Raw genomic sequence first — 18,125 nt, 5'->3', positions numbered from 1 at the left:
CTGATTATATATGTTCACATTCCTCTATATAATAATAGATTCAAAGACACGGTTGTTACAATTAGCTGTGTAGGAATACACACGATGCGGAATATAGAATAAAGAGTCAGACTTTACTAGGCAATCCAATGGAACATACAGGAACAGAGGTTACACAACACTAACAACATAAGACAACGGACAACAATGGTGAGGAAGGTGACTGTTTATGAAGGGAGTGCTGATGAGGGATAATGACGGTGAGTGTCTTCAGGTGCGGGTGATAATGATGACGTGCAGGTGCAGAACAGAAGGGGTGCTGGGAAACGTAGTGCTGGAGCTGGTAACTGTGACAATGGTCTAGTATAAATGGCAGACTATACTATACTATACAAGATAATTCATATTAATTCACATATAATTCATATATATATATACAAGCTTTAAAATAAGATAAAAGAGCTCGACATCAGGACTATTATATTCATTTTATTTAACCATTTTATTATAACCAGGTTTCTCACAGAATATTTAGCTATATGAGAGAAGTCTTGAAAATTAATATAATATAATTAATATAATTTTTTCAGTTACATTTTATTTTGATTGTCCACTTTATACATTCAATTGTAAGTAACTTTGCAACAACAGGTACATGTCAACTAACTCTAAGTATTAGTTTAAGATTATGGTTAGGGTTAGTAGAATAAATTGATATGTACTTGCAAAGTTACTTATAGTCAGTAATGTGTGTTGGGGGACCAAGTGTTAGCAGATATTAAGCAGACAGTACTAATACTCTAATATATAGATAGTTGTCATGGAATGTTACTTATAATTAGCAGAATGACTAAAGTGGACTATCAAAATAAAGTGTTACCAGTTTTTCTTGTTATGTCAAGATGTAAAACATTTTACTGGAGCAGAAATATTGGAAAATGAGTCAAAAAGATTGAGAACCATTTAAATGTTGCTGAAGAGATTAATTTCTCTTATAAAATCTCTTAGGGCATTGACGAGCTCAAGCTCCCAGACCTGTTCTCATCTCTGGAATCAGTGCTGACCTCATGGAAGCTCTTGTGAGGGACAGATTACCATTTAAATAGATCTCTCTAGCGCTCTCATCAAGCATGTAGTTTTTGTTTTAATATTTACCCTGAACACTACTACAGACTAGACTACACAATGGCACAGACCCACATATCATACTGCTTTTAAGTCCTGAAAGGATTCATTATTGTCCAGTAATGGCACTGAGATTAATTAATGATTTGAATCAGATATTCAAGGTCAGGGGAGGAAGGATTACCATGGATCAACTCATGTTTTCCTAATCAGGCTTTAATACTGCCAGGCTCCGTGATTTGTCCTGATTGCTAATATTGTCACAGCAAAGTCTTACATAAAGCACAATATGAAACTAATGGGGTTAACAATCAATGCAATGAGAAAATGATATTATGTGACTATTAGGCGGAAATATCACGTTTTGTTCTAGTACTTTTCTGACTGCACGTTATATGTGTTATAATTTACATATAATTATTAATAATCATACTTTTATTACTGGTGATACTGTTTATAACAAGATAAATAATATTGACATATCCTCCTCTTGCATACTGCACACATGGTCATCACCGCTGGCCAGAGCTCTGGGTCAGCAGCTGCACAGTCAAATTGTTACATTTACTGTTGTAACGATGAATAAACAAATCTTAATTTTAAAGAAAAGTTTAACTAGTAACGAGTATCATATTTCGTATAAAGGTATGTCTGCATGTGTTGTTCCTTACTCCATTAATTTATTTAGATCCATCACGTGATGTTTAACAGAATCACTGCTACTAAATCCCAGAATAGGACAATCATCTTAATTTACAGGTAGCCCTTTAGAAATGGCAGAAAATTAATGAGTTGAGAGGTTCAGGCTAATGCCCACAATGAACGTTTGAGCTAATGACCACAGTCACTTAATCCCATTTACTGTAGTGGATACAAACCTTAAGACCCTAATGAAGAGCACGGATCTGCCTCGTCACTTCCAAGTGAGAAAAGTCAGTGATCTGACTGGCAAGTGCACAAAAAGGGGTGGGAGATCATCAGGTCATTATACCAATAGCGTTTGCAATGAAGTGTTATGTGACTCCATTAACCATAAACTGCAAAAGACATCCCTTCTCACTAAATATATTTAATTCAAACTATATATATAAAACTATATTTAATTTAGAGTGCATGGTATACATTAAATTGTTCCCACCTGCAACTGTAGTGATTGTACATTCGCTATTTTCACTAAACAGTTTGTTTTATTTCAGCTTTCAGTTTCAAACTAACCATAAAATTTGCAGCTGATTTTTGTTTGTAAAACTAAAAATATTTTGCTATTTTGTAAAATATTTAGCTGATTTAAATAATCTTATTTACATTAAAAAAAAAAAAAATCACATTAATTTATGCATAAAACAATAAATATAATAACAATATAATAACAACACTATATTGCCAAAAGTTTTGGGACGCCTGCCTTTACATGCACATGAATTTTAATGACATCCCATTCTTAATCTGTAGGGTTTAATATGGAGTTGGCCCACCCTTTGCAGCTATAACAGCTTCAACTCTTCTGGGAAGGCTTTCACAAGGTTTAGGAATGTGTTTATGGGAATTTTTGACCATTCTTCTAGAAGCGCATTTGTGAGGTCAGGCAGTGATGTTGGACGAGAAGGGGCCATCCCCACACTGTTCCCACAAAGTTGGGAGCATGAAATTTTCCAAATTGTCTTGGTATGCTGAAGCATTAAGAGTTCCTTTCACTGGAACTAAGGGGCCAAGCCCAAACCCTGAAAAACAACCCCACACCATAATCCCCCCTCCACCAAACTTTATACTTGGCACAATGCAGTCAGGCATGTACCGTTCTCCTGGCAACCGCCAAACCCAGTCCATCGGATTGCCGGACAGAGAAGCGTGATTCGTCACTCCAGAGAACACGTCTCCACTGCTCTAGAGTCCAGTGGCGGCGTGCTTTACACCACTGCATCTGACGCTTTGCATTGCACTTGGTGATGTAAGGCTTGGATGCAGCTGCTCGGCCATGAAAACCCATTCCATGAAGCTCTCTACGCACTGTTCTTGAGCTAATCTGAAGGCCACACGAAGTTTGGAGGTCTGTAGCTATTGACTCTGCAGAAAGTTGCTGACTTCTGCGCGCTGTGCACCTCACCATGCGCTGACCCCGCTCTGTGATTTTACGTGGCCTACCACTTCGTGGCTGAGTTGCTGTTGTTCCCAATTGCTTCCACTTTGTTATGATATCACTAACAGTTGACTGTGGAATATTTAGTAGTGAGGAAATTTCAGGAATGGACTTATTGCACAGGTGGCAACCTATCACAGTACCACGCTTGAATTCACTGAGCTCCTGAGAGCGATCCATTCCTTCACAAATGTTTGTAGAAGCAGTCTGCATGCCTAGGTGCTTGATTTTATACACCTGTGGCCATGGAAGTGATTGGAACCCCTGAATTCAATGATTTGGAGGGGAGTCCCAATACTTTTGGCAATATAGTGTATATGTGACCCTGGACCACAAAACCAATCACAAGTTGTTGTTTTTTTGTTGAGAAAATCACCTTTAAAGTTGTCCAAATAAAGTTCTTAGCAATGCATATCTACTCACAAAAATACATTTTTTATATATTTATGGTAGGAAATTTACAAAATATCTTCATGGAGCATGATCTTTACTTAATATCCTAATGATTTTTGGCATAAAAGAAAAATCATCATTTAAATAATAATTTTGACCCACAATGTATTGTTGGCTATTGATATACCTGTGCGACTTATGACTGGTTTTGTGGTCCAGGGTCACATAAATAATTAAATAAATGAATTTAGAAATGCATATTTCTACCGTATTGGTTATTTGTTGATATTTGAGGTTTTTTTTAAATCAGCCATATCACCCTGTAGCCCAAGACTGGTTGCCCACTGAAGCTAAGCAGGGCTGAGCCTGGTTAGTACCTGGATGGGAGACCTCCTGGGAAAACTAGGTTGCTGCTGGAAGAGGTGTTAGTGAGGCCAGCAGGGGGTGCTGACCCTGTGGTCTGTGTGGGTCCTAACACCCCAGTATAGGGATGGGGACACTATACTGTCAAAAAGCACCGTCCTTCGAAGGAGACGTTAAACCGAGGTCCTGACTCTCTGTGGTCGTTAAAAATCCCAGGATGTCCTTCGAAAAGAGTAGGGGCGTTACCCTGACATCCTGGCCCAATTTGCCCATTGGCCTCTGTCCATCATGGCCTCCTAATCATCCCCATATACTGATTGGCTTCATCATTCTGTCTCCTTTCCACCAATAAGCTGGTGTGTGGTGGGCGTTCTGGCGCAATATGGCTGCCGTCGCATCATCCAGGTGGATGCTGCACATTGGTGGTGGCTGTAAAGCGCTTTGAGTACCCAGAAAAGCGCTATATAAATGTAAGGAATTATTATTATTATTATTATTTTATTTATCCGTATTGACTGATATTTACAGTTTTTCTCAATCTTTGGCTCAGTTCTCGAATGAGACTTTTTTTTCTCAAAAATGAAAGCTCTAGCGTAAGTTCTGCCAGGAAGACTCAATGTTACGTCACCTATTAGTTTAGATCTAACCAATCATTATCTTACACTTGGAGTATAAAAGATCGGTACTTACACATGTCTGAGTTTGCAGATGCTGACGCCAACCTTCACCTCCATCCTCCCCACCACCACCAGGATGGTCCCTGTCCATACCTCCCAGGGGGCCGGCTACGCCCCTGCTTTCATCTTCAGGCAGGAAATGCAGAGTCCGCAACCCTTTAGGATGTGAGCTACGGACGGGGCCTACGCCAAAGAACTTTATCTTACAATATTTTGCTTGCTGATTGTTAATAAATATCATTGTTACATTATCTTGCCTCCCGAGTCTTTCTGGTAGAACAATAAGTTCAGGTCTCTGAACAGTTAGTTTCTTTTGGATTTCTTATTGTTTTAAGCAATTTTCATGTGTTTTGGCACATGTGTGCAAAAGAGTAAGTGCAATTGTCTACAATTTGCACAATGGCTAAATGCACATGGCTTGTTGATCAAAACTTGATTCTCAGTGAAACTGTCAAACTTTTCACAACTTCTAAACGTTATTTCATTGTGTGAGCCTCCACATGCAAAATGATCTATACAGTTATCAAAATCTGTCAGACATGCATGTATATTCCATAAATACCTATGACATGGAATATTTGTAATGTCTGCTGAATTGACAAATGGCCTGCCATTGTAATGAAATAAGAATAACAATCTTACCAATCAAGTTTGGAAGCATACAGTAGGCTATATGGAGTTTTTCCTACTGCTGAAATCTGTTTCTAAAAAGCTCAGTGTGAGACATGAGAGCATTCAGCTTGACAAAACTGACATTATTGTATAGTGTAGAAAACAGACAGTGTCAACTAAAAAGTAGAAAACACGTGCAATTTGTATGGTGAAAAAACATCTAAACATTTTGACCAGTGTGGCTCACACGATGACAACCCAGACAGCAACATAGTGTGGCTCAGATCCGGCCCACATCTGGTACATTTGGATTACACACGGACCAGATGTGGGTCGGATCTGGGCCAACACTATGTTGCTGTCAGGGAAAAAGACTTTTTATTTTGGTGGCATTGGCCAACTTACTGACACAAAAACTAGGTTCTGAAGCATGAATTAAATGTTTTAGGTGAGTAACTACATTGCAGACATGCAATAGTTGTGATGATTGAACTTACAGTTTAGAGAATGTCAAGACTTGCACAAACTCATTATTTTACTTTTCAGTCATTACAACACAAAGTTAATAATCATTCAAAACACTAAAAATTAGCTATATAGCTATAAAAAGCTATATTCTTTATAACACTGCAATGCCTAAATTTGCCTTTAGTAAATTTTAGCATATTTTTACTTTAAGTTTATCACCCCTATTTAAATTTGAGACTTATTTTGTGAAAATAAGAATGATTTAAAGTCTGCCTTGAGAGACAGAGGGATAACTATAAGTGTTAGACCTTAAAAGAGTTCAAGACCTGTAACAATACCACACTGAGAGGTGGCCTCTAATGCACTCTGCACTAAAATGACCGTGCAAACGGTTCATCTTTAGGCTGAAGGCTGTTACATAAGCCTTCTCTACTCTGTGCCAGTTACTCTTTAAGGGGCTGGTGTTGCCATCATCCCATTAGCAGGAGTTATTTTCAGGTGCCACGTCTTTTTATTGGTACCTGGATCTAATAGGTTCAGACACTCGACAGTGCGGAGGCCAGTCTGCAGGTCGTCGTCAGAGCTCACAGGCAGCTGCCTGGACCAGCGCTGGAACAGAAGGTGTGCGAGGCAAGGGTGGTCCCTACCTCTGCAGGGCACAGCCATGGGTAACAAACACGCAAGTCTGGATGATATCCTCGCTGAGGACATGCACCACTGGTATAACAAGTTCATGAGGGAGTCTCCATCAGGCCTGATCACGCTTTTTGAGCTCAAGTCCATTCTGGGACTGCAGGGGATGAATGAGGACGCCAGCAGTTATGTGGATCAGGTGTTCTTCACTTTCGACATGGATGGGGTAAGATTGCATTCTCTGGTTGATATACTCACATATGCATGTAAAATCATCATGGTGATTTGCATGAGATCATCATTCATAGGCTTGTTACATAACTGTCATTTAGAGCTTGATCTTAAATGGATATTTCAAAAGCACTTGTGCACCAGGGATCAGATGGGTAAAGTAAGGTCAACTCAATGGTGGTAAACCATTTATCCTATGCACATGTATTAGTACCTCTAATGTATTTCAGATTTGTGAGTTTATTTGGATGAAAGTGTCTGCTTAATTATACATGTAAATGTTTTAACCCTTTACTAGGTCAAATGTCTTCTGACCAATATAGAAAAATGGGAAAAAATCTGGCCAAAATATAAGTAAATATAAAAATTTTCAAATCTAGGTTAAATGAAACTAAAACTAAAACCATAAAAACATTTTTACATTACATTACATTTTCTTATACATAATAAACTTCAGCTTATTGTAGTTCAACTATTGCCAAGGCAATATTTCTCATTTTCATCTACTTTGTCTTGATGTACTAAAATAACTAAAACTGAAATAAAAAGTAATAAAAACTATACAAACACATTAAAAAGAACTTATAAGAATGACAAACACACAATAAAATTACTCATAACCAATATATAACCAATACTCAAAACCAATATGGCAAAAATATGTATTCCTAAATGTATTTATTTATTTATTTTATTGAGTAAAATCTCAAACAACAAAATGAAAAGGGGAAATACAAAAATAAAAATATCAAAATATTATATTAGTTATACTAAAATAACATGGGTTCAAATGCCAAAATATATTACAAAATGTACGTCAAGGAAGGGGCGAGAAAATACTTTTAATCCACTCTTAATATACATTTTGAGTCAATGCAAAATGAAATTTTTAAAACATATTTTGGACAGTATAAATATATCTAGATTGAAAAAATGTATATAAAAAGACCAAAAACGTATGAGGAAATATACTTTAACGTTTATATTAGCCATATATTTTTTGTCACTTTTATATTTTACCATATGGGAAACGTGTCAAAAGAGATATAAATCGGTTTACATTATTGACTGTCAATGTTGACTGTTCAGCTTAGAAGAGAAAAGCTTATAACAATGTTACAAAGCTTACACTGGTTCAGGTTAAAAAGCTTAAACAGGTTAAAGCAAGCTACAAAGCTAAAAAAGCACACAATGACCTCACCTGAATCTCCTTAGGGGGACTGTTCATATTAAAACAGCTTAAATGGTCTCTTTGGGATTAAAACATTTTTTTTTTTTTACTGTCCCTCTCTCTTTTTTCCTTAGGATGGATACATAGATTTTGTGGAATATATCGCTGCTGTTAGCTTAATGCTCAAGGGGGAAATTAACCAGAAACTCAAGTGGTACTTCAAACTTTTTGACCAGGATGGCAATGGGAAAATTGACAAGGATGAATTGGAAACAATATTTACGGTAAGTGAAAGATTCATCAAATACCATAAACCATCCTCAACAGCTTACTTTTTTTCAGTGTGAATTGTGTTATGTTAATAATAACCACTGGATTATCTACTTACATATTTGCTTCCACATCAGGTGTTTGCGAACAAACCAAAATAGAAAGACATTGCTAAAAATGATTCAAAAGGCAGGTCGGGTTAACATGGACTCTGGATCAGTCTGCTTAACTTGTAGATGAGCTGATTTAATCCAGTTAGAGAACTGTCTTCCTTGTGCTGTTTCTGTACCTTGGTTTCTGACACTTCTTAGAGTGGAAATAGTGTTGCGTGTCACATGAGGTTTCATGTTCAGCTGACCTCAGATGGCTGGTCGGTTACTTCACACAATACTGCAGCAGTTAAGATATTAAAAATGTTCTAGGTATATAGATTTTCATTGATGTTTCTGTAAAAACTGTTGTTTCTCTACAACAGGCTATACAAGACATCACAAGAAATCGTGATATTGTGCCAGAGGAAGTAGTGACCCTTATATTTGAAAAGATTGATGTTAATGGAGAGGGTAAGCACCAGTTAAATTCATGAAAGTCCTCATCTGAATGCATTTATATATTCTAGTGAGTTTATTACATCTCTTTCTACTTAAACGTTTAGGTGAACTGACGCTGGAGGAGTTCATCGAAGGAGCGAAAGGACATCCTGACATTATGGATATGCTGAATAAACTGATGGACCTCACTCCAGTCCTAGTTATTATTGTCGAAGGGCGACAAACAAATCAAGGCAAGTTAGGCTGAGTTTACTCCATCTTAAGGACAATGAAAACAAAAAAATTCCCCTCTTGAAAAACAAAATGGAGTTTGGTGGTCCAGCTCTTGAGGATCAGATGTAGCTTTCCATGGCACCAGTGATTTCCTCGATGGAACGTTCTCAGGAGAACTCAGACAATTACGGTGTGATCACGGTGACCCCAGTGGAGATACAAAACCTTGTGTAGGCACTGTCCTCAGTTGAACATTGATCCTCTAATGCTATAAGGGGTTCAGGAGACTAAGGAACTGCTGGCAAGACTTAGGAGTGAGCAATGTGTTGCTTTTTTAGGAAAGGCTCAATGGAGAACACTGAGCACACATCTAGTGACTTTCACTGGTTGAGCACATCATATAATCCATGTACTTGTGCTAGATTGCTCTGAGAGTGAACTCTGAGACAGTCCATTGCCGACGTGGCCTGAATTGTCCTAAAAACTGTGAATTAAATAACGTATAGAGCAGTGGTTCTCAACTGGTTTTTGCCTACGTTTTATATAAGACATCAAATGGCAACCCAACGCAGAACAAAAATTGTAAATATGTAAATCAAACATTTCTATAGAATGTTGTATTTAGAGGATTAGGTCAACAAAAAATGAAGATATTTTTGATGAAATCCGAGAGGTTTCCGTGAACAGCGTCGGAGACTGACACGGAAGAGAAGAAATTGTTGAATAAAGTTATTTTTGTTGTAGTTTTTTTGCACACAAAAAGTATTCTTGTCGCTTCATAAAATTAAGATTGGACCACTGCAGTCACATGGACTATTTTAATGATGTCTTTACTACTTTTCTGGACCTTGAAAAGTGGTAATTTCGTTGCAGTCTACGGGGGATTTCATCAAAAATATCTTAATTTGTGTTTCGAAGATGAATGAATGAATGGTTTGGAACAAAATGAGGGTAATTAATGACAGAATTTTCATTTTTGGGTGAACTTATCCCTTTAACATATTATTACAATGAACTGCATTGCTGCATCGCTATTACTAACATGACCAGGCTGGAAAGGTAACAAATATAGTAGTTTGGCCGAACACGTCTTTAACCTCAGTATATGGGAATTTGATGAGCATATTTATTTTGCTGTCCGTGACCCATCTGAACAGACCTATTTTTTGGGTTGCGACCCACCAGTTGAGAACCACTGAAATAACATATCACAAATACAGCACTTTATCCAAGGAATGCATCAAATTTACCTGATCAAGTTATCTGACACAGTAGTTACATTTCCACCTATCATTTTAGCTGACCTAACTTGCAATTGCCCTACTGTTCAAAAGTTTGGGGTCAGTAAGATTTTTTTTTTTGGGGGGGTGGATGAATACTTTTATTATGCCAGGACACATTATATTACAAAAGATTTCTGTTTTTAAAAATTGCTGTTCTGCTGTTTTTTTCTTAAACTTTGTATTGATCTAAGAATGTTGAAAAAATTGATCACTGTTTTCAGAATGTTTCTTGCGCACCACATCATCATAGTAGAATGATTTCTGAAAGATTGACTACTGAAAACTCAGCTTTTCCGTAACATTTTCAAATATATTCAAATAGTAATTTTAAATTGTAATAATATTTCACAATATTATTGTTCTTACCATATTTTTGATCAAATAAATGCAGCCTTGGTATGACATTATTTTCATGACAGATTATTTAAAAAAATGTTTTAAAAAAATCTGACCAACCCCAACCATATACTTTTGAATGGTAATGCACACATTTAAATGTCAAATTCTGTAATATCATTGTATAGAGATCTGCATGTGTTTTAACATTCTTAAGACCTTTGGATAAGCCTTGCATTGGAAAACGCAGGGAAATCACAAAAGGACTCGAAAAGTGCTTTTACTTCTTTTGGATTATTTTAACAGCATCATTAATAAGCAGCGAGTTTGAGTATGTGTGTCTAGACACAGGCTTGCTCCTTTAAAAACACATTTAAATTGTGTAACCACAGTATATAGTAGATAGAGACCAGTGAGGAGCTCTGCCAGCATGACATTGTTCAGTTGGATTCACACCAAATACAGATCAGAACTGAGGCAATAAAGTGGGAATTCTTCAGTGTGATGTGACTTCCACATAAGGCAGGTGTGAACTGTTTTTGATGACTTTGTTTTCTAAATTATGTTTTTTAATGGAAGCCACAAATTTAAAGCTTTGTAACTGTTGAGATGATCATGTTTTCATACTCTGCGCTTTACACGCCTCCAGTGACGATTCTCTGTATTTGACCTTTTTCACGCTAGAAATATTTCAGGTAAAAAAAACATCAAGTACTTGAATGAGGTAATCCTGTACTTAGAAACAATCAGGTAGTATGCCATCTGGTATGGAATATTTATGTTGCCTTATTAATAAAATTGTTTAAACAAACCACTGTTTAATTTTATCAGAGATAATAGAAATGGGTGAAAATTTTTTCTTAAAGGGTTAGTTCACCCAAAAATGAAAATTCTCTCATTAATTACTCACCCTCATGTCGTTCCACACCCGTAAGACCTTTGTTCATCTTCGGAACACAAATTAAGATATTTTTGATGAAATCCGATGGCTCAGTGAGGCCTCTATTGAGAGCAAGATAATTAACATTTTCAGTGCCCAGAAAGCTACTAAAGACATATTTAAAACAGTTCATTTGACTATAGTGGTTCAACCTTAATGTTATTAAGGCGATGAAAATACTTTTCGTGTGACAAAAAAACAAAATAACAACTTTATTCAACAATATCTAGTGATGGGCGATTTCAAAACACTGCTTCATGAAGCTTCGAAGCTTGACAATTCTTTTGTTTCGAATCAGTGGTTTGGAGCGTGTATCAAACTGCCAAAGTCATGTGAACCATTGAAGTTTCGAAACATTCATGACGTAACAAAGCCTCGTTTACTGAAATCACGTGACTTTGGAGCTCCGAACCACTGATTCGAAACAAAAGATTCGTAAAGGTCTTACGGGTGTGGAACGACATGAGGGTGAGTAATAATGACGGAATTCTCATTTTTGGGTGAACTAACCCTTTAAGTCATCAGTGTTATTTTATATGTTTATTTATACACTATTAGAGTATTTATTAATATTTTCAATTAGCTTTTATTTTTGTATTAAAATAAGCCATTTTAGGCACTCTGTGCGCTTGTCATTTTTATTATTATTATTTTTAAAATATTTCTAATTTTCATTTTAGTTTTTAGTCATTAAAGTCATTTTAGTATTTCAACTTCAACTTATTTCATTTCAGTTAGTTGCCAGGGCACGTTCGTTTAATGTTTGTTTAAGTTTAAGTTTTTCATCTAACATTTATATTTTAAGTTATTTCAGCTTTATTTTTTTTTTGTAGTTTTTGTTTTAGTTAACAATAAAAACACTGCAGGTTATAGGCAAGTTTACTGAGCAAAACATTTTATAGAAACACCTTAAAAAATAAACATTTGTATCCATAGTCTACATTCTATAAAGTAATAAACAACGGAGTACCGAGATACTCATATCCCACAAACCATCCCCAAACAAATCCCGAAATATCTACAAATCTTTCATTTTGGTCCAACGAAACATTTTTGTCCAATTAAACACAAAAAAACAGTTTCTAGATATTAAGCCTAGCCTCTGAAACACATGATTCACTGTGTTTTCAACCGTTTAGTGGTGTCTGAACATGTCAGCAATGAAATATATAGTCTGATAAAGGCATATGCCACTCCCAGCGAGCAGTAAACTGAGGTGAACATCAGAGGGAGGAAGGGGAACGTCTTCTGCCAGACTGTCAGCGGGTAAACAAACTCGCAGATGAGCTCCAGAGGAATCAGGCCCAAGAGATACATGGCTTCCAGCGGGTTCAACAAAGCCCCGCCCTTCCTGAGGAATCAAATGAAGAATGAATTACATTACCAGTTGTTTCTTTAAACATCAAGTCCAATAATCCCATTTTAAGTACTGACCTGAACAGCGTTTTTATGGAAGTTAAACTGAAGATTGTAAACAGCAACATGAGAAATATTTTAATGGGCAGCTCTGGAATTGAGAATGGAAATGTTTAAGAATTACAATCAGTGATGATGCAAAATGCTTGTTGCGAGATGGTATATGAGTTTTTTCTAAATGGGACATACCTTGGGTTGTGAAGAGGAGTGGAAATAGGGAATAATGGCCAGTTATACTGAGGATAAGAAAAGTCCTGGCATCTTCTCTACTCTCCACAGCGAGCAAACTGAAAAACAAGACACTGTTTTTGAGAGTAGGAGGCTGGCAGAGCATGCTTATGTAAGGATACATCATCAGAGGATCACCTTAAAGGAAGTATGGCCATCAGAATGGCTTTCTCATGTACATGCCAACCAAACATAAAGGATCCAAGGGCACAAACGACAAGGCAGCGCAAGAATCCTCTAGCTCCATTAGGTCTATGCCATATCCTGAAAAGAGCAGGCTGCAAGGAACAAAGTGGCAAAAATGGTATACACTTCAGAATCTGGCAAATCTACAAAACAACTTCCTTTCTTTGATCATACTCTGACAATGGGTGAAATGAAGGCCATGCGTTTGAATATTCAGACTGACAATGCAAATCACAAAGAACTCACCAATACTGACAGTAACGTACAAGCAAGGGTTGCTAAAGGAGAGACTGAAGGAAGCACAGAGTGCTGAAACTCTTGAACCAGACCACCAGTCATTGAAGCCTTGGGAAGTTTGTTGATGTCAAGCAGTTTCAATTTCACACCTGAATAAGTGAACAGTAACAATCAGCGTAAAAAATGGGGGCAGTGATTGATGTGACAACGCTCATAATATGAACATACAATCAAATTATTCAATATATTGTTTCTATTTCATCTACAGTAACACCACACAATCGTTTGAGTTACTGAACATACCCAGAATGGAAAAAGCTTTATCTGCTATATTGTAAAGCGCCCAGATGTTTGGTGCCCAGTACGCATGACACAGACCACGCTTGAAGGGGAAGAGTCGTGACAGGACTTGTGGAAGCTGACCCTTTTAAAGATAGATCAAATTTACCAGTGAACATAAGTTATGAAATAAAAACAATTCTTTTTTTTAAAAAAAAATAAAAAAAATAATACTTATTCAGCAATTTCAAATAAATGCTGTTCATTAGAACTTTTTTTTCCATCAAAGAATCCTGAAAAAAAAAATGTCTGGTATTTTTTTAATGTTAGATATACTGATAACAAACCATCGCTATAAAGGGTCCAAATGACACTGCAAAAGTAGACAAGACAATAGTTCCTAGTGCTACCAGTCGCAAGGCACTGAAACTTCTCCACTGCAAAGACCCATCTGAAAAATAAGGGGAAAAATAAATAAATAAATAAATAAATATTATATATATATATATATATATATATATATATATATATATACAGTGGGTACAGAAAGTATTCAGACCCCCTTAAATTTTTCACTCTTTGTTATATTGCAGCCATTTGCTAAAATCGTTTAAGTTCATTTTTTTTCTCATTAATGTACACACAGCACCCCATATTGACAGAAAAACACAGAATTGTTGACATTTTTGCAGATTTATTAAAAAGGAAAAACTGAAATATCACATGGTCCTAAGTATTCAGACCCTTTGCTGTGACACATATATTTAACTCAGGTGCTGTCCATTTCTTCTGATCATCCTTGAGATGGTTCTACACCTTCATTTGAGTCCAGCTGTGTTTGATTATACTGATTGGACTTGATTAGGAAAGCCACACACCTGTCTATATAAGACCTTACAGCTCACAGTGCATGTCAGAGCAAATGAGAATCATGAGGTCAAAGGAACTGCTTGAAGAGCTCAGAGACAGAATTGTGGCAAGGCACAGATCTGGCCAAGGTTACAAAAAAATTTCTGCTGCACTTAAGGTTCCTAAGAGCACAGTGGCCTCCATAATCCTTAAATGGAAGACGTTTGGGACGACCAGAACCCTTCCTAGAGCTGGCCGTCCGGCCAAACTGAGCTATCGGGGGAGAAGAACCTTGGTGAGAGAGGTAAAGAAGAACCCAAAGATCACTGTGGCTGAGCTCCAGAGATGCAGTCGGGAGATGGGAGAAAGTTGTAGAAAGTCAACCATCACTGCAGCCCTCCACCAGTCGGGGCTTTATGGCAGAGTGGCCCGACAGAAGCCTCTCCTCAGTGCAAGACACATGAAAAAACACCTGAAAGACTCCAAGATGGTGAGAAATAAGATTCTCTGGTCTGATGAGACCAAGATAGAACTTTTTGGCCTTAATTCTAAGCGGTATGTGTGGAGAAAACCAGGCACTGCTCATCACCTGTCCAATACAGTCCCAACAGTGAAGCATGGTGGTGGCAGCATCATGCTGTGGGGGTGTTTTTCAGCTGCAGGGACAGGACGACTGGTTGCAATCGAGGGAAAGATGAATGCGGCCAAGTACAGGGATATCCTGGACGAAAACCTTCTCCAGAGTGCTCAGGACCTCAGACTGGGCCGAAGATTTACCTTCCAACAAGACAATGACTCTAAGCACACAGCTAAAATAACGAAGGAGTGGCTTCACAACAACTCCGTGACTGTTCTTGAATGGCCGAGCCAGAGCCCTGACTTAAACCCAATTGAGCATCTCTGGAGAGACCTAAAAATGGCTGTCCACCAACGTTTACCATCCAACCTGACAGAACTGGAGAGGATCTGCAAGGAGGAATGGCAGAGGATCCCCAAATCCAGGTGTGAAAAACTTGTTGCATCTTTCCCAAAAAGACTCATGGCTGTATTAGATCAAAAGGGTGCTTCTACTAAATACTGAGCAAAGGGTCTGAATACTGAGGACCATGTGATATTTCAGTTTTTCTTTTTTAATAAATCTGCAAAAATGTCAACAATTCTGTGTTTTTCTGTCAATATGGGGTGCTGTGTGTACATTAATGAGGAAAAAAATGAACTTAAAAGATTTTAGCAAATGGCTGCAATATAACAGAGTAAAACATTTAAGGGGGTCTGAATACTTTCCGTACCCACTGTATATGTGTGTGTGTGTGTGTGTATATATATATATATATATATATATATATATATATATATATATAATATAAATACACTGTGCAGAAGTCTTAGGCTACCATTAGATGTTGTTTTAACAATAGTATAATGACATATATAATTATTTCTCAGTCTCTTTATTATAATATCACCAGAAAATACAGGAAATTTGTATGCAGTATTAAAAAAAAAAAAAATCAGAAAAAACAGCTTCTATAGGCTAAAGTGGCAAGTATTTAGTGACCTGCCATTAAACTTGAGCAATAGCAGGAACCTGGCTCTCTTAAAGGTTTAGTTCACCCAAAAATGAAAATAATGTAATTTATTACTCATCCTCATGTCGTTCTACACCTGTAAGACCTTCGTTCATCTTCAGAACACTAATTAATTAATTAATTAATTCTTAATTTGTGTTCCGAAGATGAACGAAGGTCTTACAGGTGTAGAACGACATGAGGGTCATTTTTGGGTTAACTAACCTTTTAAACCTAAATGGAATGGAAAAGGACTGGAAGGCCAAGAAAACTTTTAAAATCTGATGAGAAGTTTCTCAGTTTCTTCTTTGACAAACTAGAAGAAGTCCAGGAAGTCACACTAAATACTGATCTTTGCTTAAAGAAGCCATTTTTTTCTGGTTTTTTTTTTTTTTTTTTTTTTTGTACATATTTCCTGTATTTTCTGTTTGTATCTTAATAAATACTGTATTATATAATCATTTATTTTTTCAGGTATTCTGACAAGTTAATTACCTGGATTGTTCTGGGTAAAACAAAAACATCTCAGCAGGAAGATACCGTATGCAGGTGCGATGTATAGATATATATGCTTCAAGTTTAGAAGTATTGAAAACAGCAAAGCCCCTTCTAAGTGTCTATTCTGGAAACACACAAAATCATAAAAATATTCTGAGTCGAAAACAAAGTCCAAGTCAAACACAAGCTAAAATTTAAATAAAACACATGTATGACACAAATTTAAATAACATTCCAGAACTGTCTAATTAACGCAGAGAAATTACAACCAATACCTGGAAATGTCTTGCTATTGATAGAAGTAGAACTCCAAACAGGAAGCCATTATACTGAAAGTGAATATCTGCAGGAATTTAGTCAAGCGAAATTAATTGCAGGTAAGGGAAATGACATGTCTGAGCCACAGCAGGGTATGCATGACATGACTTGACTTGTTAATGTGCCAGATCCACAAGGATACGATCAACAATTAGAAGGCCAAAGTTCCACAGCAACAACACTGTCAGGATGAAAGATGGCTTTCCCAGAAGATCCTTTCCTTTGTCTTCTCGCAAACATTTGCAGCATCTACAATAGTACAAATGTACTTCATTCCAGATTCAATATTAGCAAGCCCTTAATATTGTCTTTCTGTAAAAGTATCTTTTAAAGATAAAAAGATACTGATACAAAAACTACTTTTGTTCAAATTGTGCAAAGATAAGTAATGGTATTTTTTTTAAATAAGTGTTATGTAGAAGCTACATACTCTTTAACTGCATAAATCAAGACCACATCAGCTGCAATGACTGACAGCCTTTGGAACAGGACTGTGGCTGGACTTGCATAATTCAGATTCTGAACAACCAGCATCTCCTTATCAAAAAATTGGGCAATATGAGAAAGTCCATATTCAAACCAAGCAAACAGGGGAGGATAATCCAATGTCCACTCAGATGTAGCCTGAAAATATATTAAAAAAATAAACAAAATATTTGTGTGTGTATTATATAATTGTATGAAAACTGTATGTAATCCACATGACTACCTCATAATACCACTGTGATACTGGCAGACTGTGAGTCAGGGCAAGCCAGTTCCTATGTACTTCAAAGTCCGTAGAGTGGCTGAAATATAACAATTTTTATTGAAAATATTACATCACATTACTTGACAACACGTGATGCAAAGGAATTATTTCCTCTTCGTTAAAGGAGGACAGAATGAATGAGTCTCGAGCATTTGCTCACTCTTCTGACATACAAGGGGTTTTAGCTTTTAATGTGGTAATCACATGAGAGGAAAAGTATAATAATGTGAGAAAATTTCACTTACTAGGCATTTATCAAAAGACATTTGAGAAATGAAACTCCAAGAGCCAAAGCAAAAAACCAGCTATGATCGTTAGGCATGGGCGCAGCCATGACAGTTTCTTGGATAGAAGAAAAACTTTATTTCTAAAAGCCGAATTACAACCTTTGGGTGGCACAATGTTTCTGACAT

General features: G+C 36.8%; 2 protein-coding genes and 1 long non-coding RNA gene across 3 annotated transcripts; 2 read left to right on the top strand and 1 right to left on the bottom strand.

Moving 5' to 3' along the window:
- Positions 1-3,835: 3,835 nt before the first annotated feature.
- Positions 3,836-4,925, top strand: LOC127503281 (uncharacterized). Its single transcript, XR_007927061.1, has 2 exons — positions 3,836-4,467; positions 4,706-4,925. It is a non-coding gene; the product is annotated as an uncharacterized LOC127503281 (long non-coding RNA).
- A 1,493-nt stretch (positions 4,926-6,418) lies between these two features.
- Positions 6,419-10,175, top strand: guca1d (guanylate cyclase activator 1d). Its single transcript, XM_051876869.1, has 4 exons — positions 6,419-6,613; positions 7,924-8,073; positions 8,535-8,622; positions 8,715-10,175. Exons 1-4 carry the CDS (start codon positions 6,419-6,421, stop codon positions 8,855-8,857), a joined length of 576 nt encoding a protein of 191 aa, XP_051732829.1. The 3' UTR covers positions 8,858-10,175.
- Positions 10,176-12,243: 2,068 nt separating this feature from the next.
- On the bottom strand, positions 12,244-18,122 carry alg8 (ALG8 alpha-1,3-glucosyltransferase). Its single transcript, XM_051876856.1, has 13 exons — positions 17,958-18,122; positions 17,671-17,749; positions 17,392-17,585; positions 17,104-17,210; positions 16,919-16,986; positions 16,641-16,767; positions 14,076-14,179; positions 13,753-13,873; positions 13,459-13,598; positions 13,165-13,304; positions 12,988-13,085; positions 12,817-12,889; positions 12,244-12,733 (listed from the first exon to the last, which is right to left on the bottom strand). The coding sequence occupies exons 1-13, from the start codon at positions 18,044-18,046 to the stop codon at positions 12,499-12,501; spliced, it is 1,575 nt and encodes a 524-aa protein (XP_051732816.1). The 5' UTR covers positions 18,047-18,122; the 3' UTR covers positions 12,244-12,498.
- Between the last annotated feature and the right edge of the window lie 3 nt (positions 18,123-18,125).

This window comes from Ctenopharyngodon idella, chromosome 21 (genome assembly GCF_019924925.1).
Source record: "Ctenopharyngodon idella isolate HZGC_01 chromosome 21, HZGC01, whole genome shotgun sequence".
Taxonomy (NCBI): Eukaryota; Metazoa; Chordata; class Actinopteri; order Cypriniformes; family Xenocyprididae; genus Ctenopharyngodon; species Ctenopharyngodon idella.
Note: the sequence above shows the minus strand (reverse complement) of the source record. Positions and strands in the feature narration are given on the sequence as shown.

Excerpts from the sequence above, each read along its gene's own strand:
- guca1d (XM_051876869.1), top strand. The coding sequence starts at position 6,419 with ATGGGTAACAAACACGCAAGTCTGGATGATATCCTCGCTGAGGACATG. Across the intron at positions 6,614-7,923 it reads TCACTTTCGACATGGATGGG|GATGGATACATAGATTTTGT; the intron begins GTAAGATTGCAT and ends TTTTTTCCTTAG. Across the intron at positions 8,623-8,714 it reads GATTGATGTTAATGGAGAGG|GTGAACTGACGCTGGAGGAG; the intron begins GTAAGCACCAGT and ends TTAAACGTTTAG.
- alg8 (XM_051876856.1), bottom strand. The coding sequence starts at position 18,046 with ATGGCTGCGCCCATGCCTAACGATCATAGCTGGTTTTTTGCTTTGGCT. Across the intron at positions 17,586-17,670 it reads TATCACAGTGGTATTATGAG|GCTACATCTGAGTGGACATT; the intron begins GTAGTCATGTGG and ends ATATATTTTCAG. Across the intron at positions 16,987-17,103 it reads TGGCCTTCTAATTGTTGATC|ATATTCACTTTCAGTATAAT; the intron begins GTATCCTTGTGG and ends AAATTCCTGCAG.